General features: G+C 39.3%; 1 protein-coding gene across 1 annotated transcript; it reads right to left on the reverse strand.

The window, feature by feature from the left end:
• Positions 1-1,001: 1,001 nt before the first annotated feature.
• On the reverse strand, positions 1,002-7,517 carry LOC306997634 (sialic acid-binding Ig-like lectin 14). The gene is made up of 8 exons (XM_079610989.1): positions 7,464-7,517; positions 6,675-6,734; positions 6,134-6,514; positions 5,716-6,012; positions 5,531-5,630; positions 5,085-5,123; positions 2,544-2,576; positions 1,002-2,337 (listed from the first exon to the last, which is right to left on the reverse strand). Exons 2-8 carry the CDS (start codon positions 6,712-6,714, stop codon positions 2,286-2,288), a joined length of 942 nt encoding a protein of 313 aa, XP_079467115.1. The 5' UTR covers positions 6,715-6,734; positions 7,464-7,517; the 3' UTR covers positions 1,002-2,285.
• Positions 7,518-12,004: the final 4,487 nt, after the last annotated feature.

Here is a 12,004-nt window from a genome sequence, read left to right on the forward strand (position 1 = left end):
GATTAGCGCACACACGCAGGTTTTTGCTTACGGTTTCTGGGGGATTTCGGTTAAAATAAAATAAATCCACTGTCTCCTCTGAGGCTGGGACTCTAAATAATGTTCTGTACCATCTGTGCAGCCAATGACAGAACGGTTTGCATGCTTTGCTCGAACATTTGCCGTTGCTTTAGAACTGGTTACACTGTTGTCACTTGCCAAAACCAAATGGCGGCGCCGTGGGTGGAAACATGCATTAAGGGGCGGTAATATTATAATAAGACCCCGTTTTCCTACGTCAGAAAGAGAGCTAAATCTGATCGGCTTATTATTTTGACATTCTTGCAGAGAAAGGCTTTTTTTTTCTACATTCTTAAAAAGTACATCTTGCTTTAGTAATGTTTATTAGGAATTTCCTTATTTAAGTTCTAACAACATTTAACAGATTTATTGAAATGCAAGTGACATGAACATGAGCAAAAATGTCAGCCCATGTATTGCATCTATTACTCAATGCTTGCCGAGTACCTTGCCTTCTTTCCTTTAGTGAAGGCAAATGGGGAAGGACAATTAAAAAAAATATTGATAATCAAATGACATTGATTACACATTTGTAGTCGACAGCATAATCATAATCTGACCTTGGATTGGATGCTATCTTGTCCCTTAACTCCTGCTCCCTGATTACTGCTTAATCAGGAAATTATTCATATTCCTGAATCACTATTACATTTGAGGAATGTAACCGATCTTCATTCAGTTTATCCCGTTCCCACTGAAACAATCACAAAATAAAACTACATCTTTGGCCTGTTGAAGCCAGTTTCAGTTGCTACCCAGGTTTGAGATTATTTTGAGCAAACTGTGTGTTTTTAGGCTCATGAAGATGGATTGGTAATGGATTGAGCATACTGAAGATTCTGCCTCAACAACAGTGCTGAATAAAGTTTTTTTTTTAAACAATAGCTACTGTGAGGACTCTTTCAGTAACTAAAGATAAGTAACACACAACAGCTTCTGACTGTTTGAATATGTCACATTTAATGATAAAACAATATTGTGTGCTGTAAAAGCAGTTTTGTTTACAATTTAGACACCAAAAAGTTACAGACAACTGCTGGTCATAATACAGTGACATTTACAAGAATAATTGATTGATTCGAGACATGACACATTAAAATGTAAGTGCTAATACTTCTCAAAATTCCAAACAAGTCAAAGTTAAAAGCAATTAATGGCATATTTTGTGAAAACAAATAAAAACATTTTTTTTCCTGTAAAAAATTTTTCCCCGTTGCTCCTGAACCATGTAAAGTCCTTGTAATTTAATTTAATCTGACACATCCTAATTTCTCCCAAATCTTTGCGGTCATTTAAGAAAAGGGCTTTTTTACGTAATTTAGTTGGTTCAGGTTTGAAGAAGAGAATTCAAATCTGTACTGGCTCACTGAGAAGCGGCTTTCTGTGTTACGTGTTTTTTAGGGTTGTTTACAGAGAGTCACTTCACAGAACAGAACCGAATTGAGTTTTCTTATTGTGCTTGAATGGTTTAAAAGCACTTGAATGAATGAGAGTGCGATCATACCATAATGCTAGCCAAAGCATGCCAGAAAAAAAAGGATGCTACATTAATTGAGTAATAGGCTATTTTAAAAGTGTTAAACATAAAAAAAGAATAATAATATAAATCACAATAGTTAACATGTTAATTTGTTAGATTGTTAAATGTTGGAAACATTTGTGATCTGTGTGCTTTTATCAGCAGGAAACATCTTTAAACACATTGTACTTCCCCTCTCCACCCCAGTCAGATCCAAAATAACACACCAACACCATATACAATTTGACTCTTTCTCTGATCTCTTTGTTTTTATGACATAAAAATAATAGTAATATTTTCTCAGTGTAACAATTATATTAAATACCCAAAGAGTGTGAGTGCGAGTGCGAGTGTGTGTGTGTGTGTGTACAATAGTTGTTCTCATATTTTATTTTACAACAATCATCACACAATCTGTAAAACAACTGATCTGAGTATTTTAGGTGACTTTCCTTATTGGATTGATTACCGAGAAACAGGGAGAAATACATTTTGTGAGAAAAGTACAACATTGCATCTGAACATGGTTTACAGATTAATCTAAAATGATTATATCCAACCCAAAACCTTCAATTCCTGCTGATAACAGTCTATATTCATAAAACAACTCTATACGTAAATATAACTAAAATCCAAATCAAATGATAGATTTAGTACATTTCCACTAGATAATTTGTTTTGTCCTGGTTTGTTGCAGAAGAGCGCATTAGTAGCTGTTGTGTACTTGCCTCTGCTCTCTGCCTTCACCTGAACGAAACCTGGTGATCACACACACACACACACACACACACACACACACACACACACACACACACACACACACACACACACACACACACACACACACACACACACACACACACAGTCAAGGATTTAATTCAGTTCAAGTTCATTCATAACTGATAGAGGTTGATTAATTATTCAATGTAGATGTTAAAAATAGACTTAAAAGTTTAGTAATTACCTGCGAGACATTCTTGATAGTCTACTCCACATTCTAAAAAAAAAAAAAAAACTTTTAACACTTGAGATTATCATCTTTAGTAAAACAGTTATGATGACTTTTTCCTTTCAACTATTGTTTACTTATGGGTTATTATTGTTATATTTTTAACGTATATACCACATGTAGGCCTATGCAAATAACAGTAACCCAGGGTTTAAGAATATATAGTGTGATGTCAGATTATGAATAACCAGGATTAATTGTTAACTTTGAGCAAAGTATGAGCAGTGTGAAACATAAAATAAGATAACCCAGTACCCCATGTACTTGGGGTTTAGAATTACCCAGGGTGAACTATTAGCCCTTTTCGCACTGGGTAGAACTTAGTTACTTAGGAAACTTAGAACTTAGGAAATAACCACCAGGGTTGTTCCCTGAGGACTAAATGTTCCCCTAGGGCCGTTTTCCTGGTTGCATTTGCACCACCGGTAGGAACTCTGAGGTGAAGTATGCCACGCTTGTTGTGGCTTTTATTTTAACAGCGCAGCAAACATTTATTTTGATGGCACTGAGAACACCAGAGTCTGAGCACACAGTGCTTCTAGTCTCCGTATTCATTAGTTTACAATCTGTTTTACAGTCCTGTCTAATAAGTTTTTAAAAAGAACTGTTATACAAAGAAGTAGACCGTATATGAAAAAGTATTAGGATTTGCATGTGGTTGATATCCAATGTCGCTAGCTGAGCAGAAATACATAATCTTGTTTCTCTTGGTTCACTCAAAGTTGCATTGGATTTTCTCCTTAGCAAAAAGGTTGAGAGGTCCATCTATCACTGTTTTCTATGTTTGTAGAGGTAGTTTGTGGAGTAAATATTTAGGCTAAAATTAATATGGCTTTTTTTAACGGTGGGTGTTGGTGTTTCCAACACAATCTCATGAAAGTGTGTATCTATACCACAAATGTTATTTCTCGTGCCATTTATACATAAAAAAAAAAAAATTGTGTGCAAATGCTACACAATGAAAACTAAAGTAATTAAGTAGAAAAGTAATTGTCAAAGCTTTGTTTTATTATTGTTGAATGTAATACTTTGCCTCTGAATCTATGCCTGCCTACCAACCCTGAATCTATGGCGGTCTACATACCCTCATGAATACCAAATTTATGTCTAAAACACAGTTCCAGTAGTGGGATTGAATAAGTGCACTCAATAACGGCCACAATGGTTTCCGACACCCAAATGGCTGTTCTCAGTGTTTTGGCTTTTAGTATGAATATGTTAGTCTTACTGTTATCTATAAGCTAGTTTGCTCCAAAACAATGACAGAATTCGGATCTAGAAGACCAAAACCAACATTGAAAATGAAAATCAGGTTGATGGTCCAATATCAGATTGACGTTAATCTCCAACTTTGGACAGATGTTTTATTGTGGTTGAAAATCGGGTTTACGTCAGAAACCAACATCAGTCGGGTTCTGACGTCAACCAGACTTTCATTTCCAACCAAAATGCAACCCCTCCAACCAAAATCATCCCTGACGTTACTACTTTCTACTGAAGGACCTTGACAGAAATATAGTGGAGTAAAAAAGTACGATATTTGTCTTTGAAATATAGTGAGGTTAAAGTAAAAGTTTCCAGAAAAAATAATACTCAAGTGAAGTACAGATACTTCAAAAGTGTACTTAATAGTCAAGTAAATGTACTTTGTTACTGTCCACCTCTGGGATTAGGGGTGGGTAACAAGTGTGTATCATATGCACGTGTAAGCTGCAGGACATTAGAACCCAGTAGACGCCACCTCTGAGCGCTTCGTTGCTCGGCCGGCTATATAGTGTGACATAGTCACAGAGCGACAAGCCAAGCTAGTGTTTCAGCATACACTGTAAAAACAAATTAACCTCTCCAAGTCAAAATCTTCTAGTGACTGGTCACAAATCTGTACTAGATTTAACTGTGGTTATTTGGTTTTCTTCTCAACTTTATTTATTAAGAGTGACGTGTGGTGTGATTTTACATTTTGACACGTCTCGGGAAACTAAGTACATGCCCTTACACATTTGGTGTTTTGATTGAGGGAAGTTTGAGCGCTGAATGGCCGCTGATGGTCTGAACCTCAATATCCGAAAAAAGTCTAAACAAATGGTCAAATAAGCTCTACGTTCATATAAGTTGCATATTTGAGGTCTAAATAACTGCATTTACATATAAAACAAAACCTCTTAAAACTACAATCTGTGACACAACAACAGTAATATTTGTAAAACTGTAGTGGTTTGCTAGTCCGCTATGTCACACTCTGTGAGAGATGTGATACAAATGGTGGAACGGTTCCAGTGCTGACACATATCACACGGCTGGAAAAGGCTCTCATTAGATTTGAGAACCAGAACAAACTGGTGTATCAATATATATTTATTATGCTAGAAGTTTGTTTTATCAGCTTTTTCAAGAAAACTATAGTATAGCCTAACTCAAAATGCACAGATTCAAAGCCACACATTTTTAAATCAGACTAAGGCACTATAATGTTCCCAGGTAGATTTTAATACTCACCCATTGTCGTTTCTGGATTGGAGATCTGCAATGCGATTCCTGGGAAAGATTTGAGTGATTTCAAACAAATTATTATTGAAAGATACCAGAATGTGGTAATGCAGTGTTTCTCAACTCCAGTCTTCGGGACCAAACTACCAGAATTTACTGAAGACTCTCATATAAAGTGACAACAGCATATCAAAGAGCATTAACAAAAAAGTAAATGTGCACAAAAAGAAAATCTTCAGTGCTAAACCTTAACAACATTACACAACTGCTTCTTTTGTCTCTTAATATGAGAATCTTCATGAATTTATTTGGTGTGCTGTTTCCTTTTTTTGTGTGTTTTAAAATAAACCAATTATACATCAAACTAAGGAATTTACACATCAATTTTTTTTTTGTAGGAATGCATTTCTCATTATTAGTCAATTATCTTATCCCAAAATCAGATCCTGACTCACTTGTATCTCTTGACAACGAAGAAACACAGTAATCCAACCAAAAGAGCAGCTCCAAGACCAGAGAGGGATGGTATGAGAATGTGACTGAGAGTTGCTTGTTCTGAAAAAAAAAAAAAAAAAAAAAACGAATTACTTAAAATGATCACTTATAACAATATATACACAGTATAGTTTTATTGTTATACCTTTCACAAAGATAGGTTGAGTTGCTTGCATTTCGCCCTCAACACCCCCGTGGTACTTGACTGTGCATGTGATAGAGGAGTGATCATCCTCTTTTGTTGGGGTGAAGGTAAGGAGAGACTCTGCTTCCCATTTTCCATGACCAATGTGCTTGTAGTTCGGGATGGTTTTTCCAGGGTGGCTCCAGCTGAGAGTGGGCTGATGGGACGGACAGGTGTGACGGACAGAGCATTTGAAGATTGCAGGTTGACCTTCTTTCACAGACGTCTCAGCCAGCAACTCTGGTTTTGATGCTTTCTCTGTACATATATTTTGAATGACAGAACACATATTTCACATAAAAAATGTGTTAGTCTGTTTTCTTATTTTGTACTCTATAGCTTTTGTAATTACAGATTGACAGCTCAAAAGCCCACTTACCAATCATATTAATTGTCACACAGTTCTTCACAAAGGAAAACTTGTCTATTTTAGATGTCTCTAATTCCACCCTGAAACAATATGGGCCGTTGTCATGGTTTCTGACATAATCAATCTCCAATGAGCAGTTTAATTCACCCAGTGAACCAATCAGTTTTGTACGACCCTTGAAATTTTCTAGAATCCTTGTATGATCATTGTGATAGATGTAATCCTCCCATTTGTCCTTCATGTGCCACATGGCTTTAGTACGACTGGAGGGCTGTTGATGAGCAGGGTGTTTGAAGGAACAGGGCAACACGACACAAGATGAGACCAGAGCATCCATTTCAGGCTCTACCTCCACCTTCCAAACATCACCAAACACGACTGCACAAAGAACTGCAAAATAATAATGATAAAAACATTGCAAGTTATTAACCTAAAAAAAAATGAACAATTACATTTTTAATAGAAATCTTTTTTCTTTTCTTTTTTTATCACACAAAAATATAAATAATTTATTCATATAATGTATGGAAATAATGATTTTAAATAATACCCTGAAGCCAGCAGAGAAGATCTCGCGCCCGTACACCCATGCTGGACTGGACTCTAGAAACTGAAGAAGAAAAACTATTATAATTTAGTGATCATTTTGATGCAAGTAGAATCAGTTGATAAGGTTGTTGGACAATGATATTGTGTCTATAAAGGAATAACAAATGTAATCAACGATTACTTGAATCAAATACAAAGAGAATGAGATTTCATAAGTCATGGAGTCCAGACAGAAGAGAAGCATGTACAAGTCTAGCAAGCCTGTGCTTACTAGGTCACAAGCAATAGTGGACAAAGAGAAAAAAAGTTACAGATTGATATGGGGCTCAGGAGGTCAAACGTGACAAAACATTTTTTTTTATTGGGGTTAATACATTTATGTTCTCTAGAAATATGCGAGTGAGTAAATTATACTTTAAGACCGAAAAGACCTTTAGATCTGCAAAATAAAAATAAAATAATAGTGTGATACATTTGCGTCAAATATGAATCATACACTAGATAAAACAATAATTTGCAACAATCAATCAAATAATCAAGCAATCAAACTAAGTTTAAGAAATTAAGTTTAATAGTGGAAATAAACTTAATCTGTATACTATGATATTTAGATCAGAATAACTTTATTAAATATTACAAGGCAATAACTATTTCTATGTATGTTGTATTTTCTCATTCATCTCATATTTGTTTTTAGATATAAATATTATCACTTTGCTTATAATCAGGAATATGTTTCACTCATTTTAAAATGATGATAATATTTATATTAAAAATAAAGGGAGCCTACCTTATTTTTCAGAGTGACTGGAGTGCCTTTACTGACTGAAAGACTGAAGAGACTGAATTCTAATGCAAACCAGATATATAAACTGCCTAAAAAAAACTACAGGAAGTATATTGTGAGTCAGACCTTTATTTAATTTCTCATTTGTTCATGCATCCCTTGTGACTGCCGAGCATCAGAGCGAAGTTCAAGATAATGCATGTAACCGCTCAGTTTAATACTAGCAGCTACTGGAGTGATTTAGCCCCGTAATGCCCTGGCTGACGCGCTGTTTGTTTTGCTTTCTATTACCATTGGCTTCGGTCTTAAGAATGTCCAGGCGTTTGTCTTGCTGATTATTGCATTTATTTGTTTCTACCGTGCAGAGGTAAATATCCATTTATCCAGTTTCACAGGCAAATCATATTTGTATACAATTATATTATCAACAATCAGTTTTCAGCCTATATGCGCCACAGCGGTCAAAAACCGTTTGCCCTTCCGGGCCAAACCCCCCTTTCCTGTTGGCAGTTTGGATGCTTCTTTTATGCATTTGACCTCAGGTAACACTAGAGTGACACCCACTGTACAAACAGGAAACAACACCCAATATAAATACACAAACACCACATTTGGCTCTTATACACCGGCCCCTAATTGTTAATGACCAACAGCCATTACAATTTAACAAAAAACAAAAAGAGAGCCAAAATGCTACAATCCATCAAAGTACAGTCAAACCCAGCATGAACAAACATATTTATACTCCATGCAGCAAACAGAGCTTTGTCACTGGCCTTTCCATAATGTTAGTTTTAGTCTGTAATCTTACAGACCGCACAAGCCCATGTTTGTCGGGAAAAACCTCCAGAACCTTGCCGAGTGGCCAAGAGCCACGAGGAGCTGAAGAATCCATTATTACCACAATGTCCCCAGCCATCAAACTCCTCTTCTTTTGATTTCATTTTTGCCTCTCCTGAAGCAAAGGCAAGTACTCTCGCGTCCATCTCTTCCAAAAAAGATCTGAGAGGTACTGTACCTGTCTCCAACGTCTTCTCCCATATTGGTCGTGCGGATTGAACACTCCAGGTGGCAAAGCTGGTTTACCCTTCAGAAGAAGAAGATGGTTTGGAGTAAGAGGTTCCAGGTCGCTGGGATCATCCGAGAGCTTAGTAATAGAGCTTAGCCGATCATTCAAAATGGCCTCCACTTCACAGAACACCGTATGAAGTCCATCATCATCCAATGTCTGCTGACGTAAGACAGAAGTCAGAACCCTTCGCACCAGGCGGATCATCCGTTCCCACACGCCACCATGGTGTGAACCAGCTGGTGGATTAAAACTCCAACGGATTCCAATCTCCGACATGGCTCCTTGAATCGTATCCTGATTCAAATCAACAAGAGCCTTTTTGAGTTCCCTCTCCGCCCCAATGAAGTTGGTACCGTTGTCTGACCTCAGATGTTCCACTTGTCCTCTCCTGCTGATAAAACGCCGCAAAGCATTGATGCATGTATCCGTTTCCAGGGATACTGCCACTTCCAGATGGATGGCCCTGCTTGCCATGCAGGTAAATATAACTCCGTACCGCTTACAAGTCGATCGTCCCCTCCTTACTTCAACTGGTCCAAAGTAATCTACTCCTGTGTTCGTAAATGGCGGTAGATCAGGAAGGATTCTCACCTTTGGGAGGTCTGCCATCTTTTGTTCCACTGCTCTTCCGTTGTACCGTCTACAAAAGCCGCATTCAGCAATAACCTTCCTAACTGCTGAATTGGCTTTGGTGATCCAAAACCTCTTCCTCACTTTAGACAGTGTATGAGTCCGTCCACCATGTCCCAGAGTCTGATGTAGGTGCTTAAGAATAAGCATGGAGACATGCTGATCCTTGGCGAGAATGAGGGGATGTTTGACTTCCTCAGGCATCGCTCCTCTGTTCAACCTTCCTCCAACTCTTAAGAGTCCCTCCTCCACCATTGGATCCAGTCTATATATGGAGCTCCGTCTACTCACTGCTGCTTTCCCCGATAGCAGAACCGAAATCTCCTCCTTGAATCTCTGTTGCTGGCAATAACGAATAATGGCAATCTCAGCTTCTAATTGATCTTCCAGAGTCAGAATTCCACTCCTAGATGTCACTGTGCCCTGTTGTCCTTCAGCGTTGTTCAATCCATCCTGACTGGTTTCCTCTGGATGATCGGCCACAGCAGCCTCCAACTGCCCCTTCGGGCGCCCCTTTGATAACAATATAACCTTTAACCTAAGAAACCAGGCAACTGCTGTCTTCAGCCTCCTCCAGTCAGAAAAGTAAGCAATGAGCTGGTCAGTAGGACTAGACACGGTACACACATTGATGGCATTTACTGTAGTCCCTTTCCTCACCTCTGGGTCATTTAAGTCCAATGACCATTCAGACACAGGTTTAGGCCAGTCTTCCTCCTGCCGCCAAAGAAATAAAGGACCTACCAGCCACGTGCCTTTCTTCAGAAAATCAGAGACGTTCAGACCCCTCGATGCATCATCCGCTGGATTATCTTTAGAACCAATGTGTCTCCACTGTGAGGGTTCAGATATTTCTCTGATGGTCGAGATTCTGTTGGCCACAAATGTGTGGAAGCGCCTGTCCTCGTTGCTTAGGTACTTTAACACCGAAGTGCTATCAGTCCAGAATACTGACTCCTCCAACGGGAAATCCAATTCCTCCTTTAACATTGAGTCCACTCTGACAGCAAGGACAGCCGCTGTCAATTCTAGTCGGGGAATAGTTACAACCTTCAGTGGTGTCACTCTGGCTTTACCAAGCAGAAATGTGACCTGAATGTTGTTTTCCTGATTTAACATCCGAATGTAGGTTACCGTCCCGTATCCACCTTCACTGGCATCGGCAAAGTGATGTAGTTGCGCATGCCTGATCTTTCCAAAATACACTGGCTTAATGCACCTATCCACCTTAAATGCAGTCAGCAGCTCCAGGTCTTTCAACCACCTTTTCCATTTGCACAAGATGTCCAGAGCATCATCCCATGAACAATGCCTCCGACAGAGTTCTTGCTGCATCACTTTAGCAAGCAAAGTGACAGGTGCCAGTAACCCAAGCGGATCGTACACTGAGCTGTTAACTGACAACATACCCCTTCTTGTTAGAGGCTGTTGTTTTATCTCCATTCTGAACCTGAAAGAGTCAGTCTCCACGCACCATTGCAGACCCAAAGCTCTTTCTACTGAAAGTGTATCTTGGTCTAGATCCAACTCCTTAAGGTCCTTAGCCCTCTGATCTTCGGATATGGCTTGCAAGACGATGCGACTGTTGCTTATCCATTTCTCTAAGATGAAGCCTCCCTTTCGACACAGAGCAATTAGATCTCTTACCATATGGATAGCTTGTTCGTCTGTGGCTGAACTCCTCAAGCAGTCATCCACATAAAAATTATGCTTGACACATTGAAGAACTTCAGCTGAAAACTCAGAATTATTATCATCAGCAGTTCTTCTAAGTGCGTAGCTTGCACAACTGGGGGACGAAACAGCGCCAAACAGGTGTACCGTCATCCTAAACTCCACAAAATCCTTACTGATGTCTCCATCTGGCCACCAGAGAAAGCGGAGAAAGTCTCTATCTCCCTCAGCCACCCTCACCTGATGGAACATGGCCTGAATATCACCCATGAAAACTACGGGTTCCCGTCTGAAGCGAGTTAGAACTCCTAACAGCGAGCTGGTAAGGTTAGGACCCTGCAAGAGCTCACCGTTTAACGAGACCCCTTTACAAGTGGCTCCACAGTCGAACACCACACGAAGGGAACCTTTTCTCGAATGGTGGACACCATGGTGAGGAATATACCACACCTTTCCGCTCTCACAATGCTGTTGCTGCTGAGGTACTTGCTCTGCATAGGTCTTACCAATTAGATTGTTCATATACCCTGTATACTCTTGGTGCAAGTGTTTATCTTTAAGGAACCTTTTCCTCAAACCCTCGATCCTCTGCTTAGCCACTGCAAAATTGTTGGGGAGATAGACCTCCTTGTTCCTGAAGGGCAATTTCAAACAATATCTTCCATCTTGAAGTATTGCCGAGCGCTCCATAGTTTCAAGAAACCTACGATCTTCTCTGGACATTTCCTTCTTTTCTATATTCCTTTCGTTGAAATCATGATTGTATTGAATGGTCAGCATCTGTTCCAGTTTGCCCACAGATATCCTGTTCACCATAGCAGCGGGAAGATCCTCCTCCAATGCCCCGCTGTTACCATTCAGCGGACCACTAACAACCCATCCTAGCACCGTCCTAACAGCATACGGGCCATTCCCGCAGCTGTTGACGACCTCCCAAGGTTCTAATACCTTGGGAGCATTGGTTACGATTAAGAGATCAACGTTCGCTTTTATGTTTGGGATGTGTACCTTTGACAAGTACGGCCAGCTAGCCAGGTCTTCAGGTGTTACCCTGTTATCCAAAGTAACTGGCATTTTCTTTTGTGTAAGAACCTCAGGGAGCATATAGAAGCCATTGCTGTCCAGATCAGATACCTCCAAACCAGTCAACGAGAAGGCTGGAACAACA

This window comes from Phoxinus phoxinus, assembly GCF_949152265.1.
Source record: "Phoxinus phoxinus genome assembly, chromosome: 4".
Lineage (NCBI taxonomy): Eukaryota > Metazoa > Chordata > Actinopteri > Cypriniformes > Leuciscidae > Phoxinus > Phoxinus phoxinus.